At 44.0% G+C, this 1760-nt stretch overlaps 1 protein-coding gene across 1 annotated transcript in view; it reads left to right on the forward strand.

Moving 5' to 3' along the window:
* Positions 1–1136, forward strand: part of TSN (translin) — a 7028-nt gene extending 5892 nt beyond the window's left edge. The window contains exon 6 of the mRNA XM_007456360.1: positions 473–1136. Coding sequence (XP_007456422.1) covers positions 473–706 — 234 coding nt within the window. The 3' untranslated portion in view covers positions 707–1136. The remainder of the gene's footprint in view (positions 1–472) is intronic.
* The last annotated feature ends 624 nt before the right edge of the window (positions 1137–1760 follow it).

The following is a 1760-nucleotide window of genomic DNA, read 5'->3' on the forward strand; positions in this document are numbered from 1 at the left end:
CGGTTCAGATGATGAGGTGGCTGTGCACACTTAACTATTGTGTGCATTTTTAGAAGATGAGAATACCTCCTTTCAAAGTAGTCGTGAGGCATATATTCCTGGTGACTGCATTAATTCATATAATTGTCTGGGGGAACAATTTAACTATATAACTGTATAAATTATTCTTGCCTTTATCTCCTTCATCTCTCTCCTGAGAAATTATCCTATAAAAGAAATTCAAAAGAAGAGAAAAAGCTGTTATAAAGGTGTTCACTATAACCTATTAATATTTGTGAAAAGTTGGAGGCCACAGAAACTCCAACAAAAGGCCAATGATTTCTTAAGTTATTAAGTAAGTTAGTAAGGTCAAGCAGTTGTCAGAACTGGAATTATGAGGGGCAGTATGGAGATGTGTTGCGGCCCGCGGGCCTGGTGGCCGCGGCCAGGAGGAGGAGCCCTGCTGTGACATCCCCGCTTCTCTGTCCCGCAGTCGAGACTGTCGGTCAACAGCGTGACCGCCGGAGACTACTCCCGGCCCCTGCACATCTCCACCTTCATCAACGAGCTGGATTCCGGCTTCCGCCTCCTCAACCTCAAAAACGACTCCCTGCGGAAGCGCTACGACGGCCTGAAGTACGACGTGAAGAAAGTGGAGGAGGTGGTCTACGACCTCTCCATCCGCGGCTTCAACAAGGAGACGGCAGCGGCCTGTGTGGAGAAGTAGGGGCTCTCCGCGCGCCCCGCTGACCCCAGCCCGGCGCCTCTCACGGTCGTTAGGATGCCCATTGCTAAACACCGCGCTTCATTTTCTTAACCGGTTGTGTGGTGTATCAGAGTTGAAACACTTTTTTTGGGGGTGAAAGAATAGCCTTTACAAGGACAGAGTTTTCTTTGTCGTTTCAGTGAATTTGCTCTGTAACTCAGTGTATTTCAGTTCTGTCAAAAAGTGTAAATGCCAACCTCTTGGTAAAGTTCTTTTCTTGCTTACCCTGATGCTGTCGATGTACTGATGGAGAGCTTTACTGTCTTGTTTGTGATTCTTCCAGGAGTGACCCTTGATGTTTTCTATATCCAAATTAGCCATCCATACCCAGGTATGCCCTGGATACCGTATAAAAAGAGTTAACTCAAAAGGATGGTTGCCAAGCGAAGGACAAGTTATTTTATATTTTCCTTCCTCATTTTAAACCTTCTGAGTAAATCAGATGTTGAATTTTTTTGCAAGGGAAGTATAGCCCCAGGGTTCTCTCTCACTGCCATCAAAATATCAAAGATTAAACTGCAAAGTCAAGTTCAGCAGATTATTTGGGGACATTTTTGTATTAAGGATTGAGTAACATCATCTGGCTCTGCTTACCAGGTGGGGAGTAGGGGTAGTGTTTTAAAACACCTCTGTGTTCTGATGTTGCCTTAACATTCTGCTGTTGCAGCAGGTAAACATTGCGTCCACACACATCTTGAACTAACATTTCATATGATGTATTTCTGAGCTATGAAACTTTTTACCTAATAGCCAGGTAGACTGCTAGGTCTGGGAGTGTAAAGCCACTCAGCGGAGTTCATTCTCAACACCCTGACTGGTGATGTTCTGACTGAAGAGTGCTGTGCTTTGTCTGGAAGTAAGAGAAAACCTTGAATTAAAAAAACAAACAAACAAAAAAATTAGCTGATTTGGTCATGTTTTTTCGAGTAAGCAATTCTCTCAGGTTGTTGATTATTCCAACAGTCAGGTTTTACAGTTTTGGGCAAGTCACATGTATCTCATTGGCACTGCACCC

The sequence above is a fragment of the Lipotes vexillifer genome, unplaced genomic scaffold, assembly GCF_000442215.2.
Source record: "Lipotes vexillifer unplaced genomic scaffold, Lipotes_vexillifer_v1.1 scaffold3, whole genome shotgun sequence".
Classification (NCBI taxonomy): Eukaryota; Metazoa; Chordata; class Mammalia; order Artiodactyla; family Lipotidae; genus Lipotes; species Lipotes vexillifer.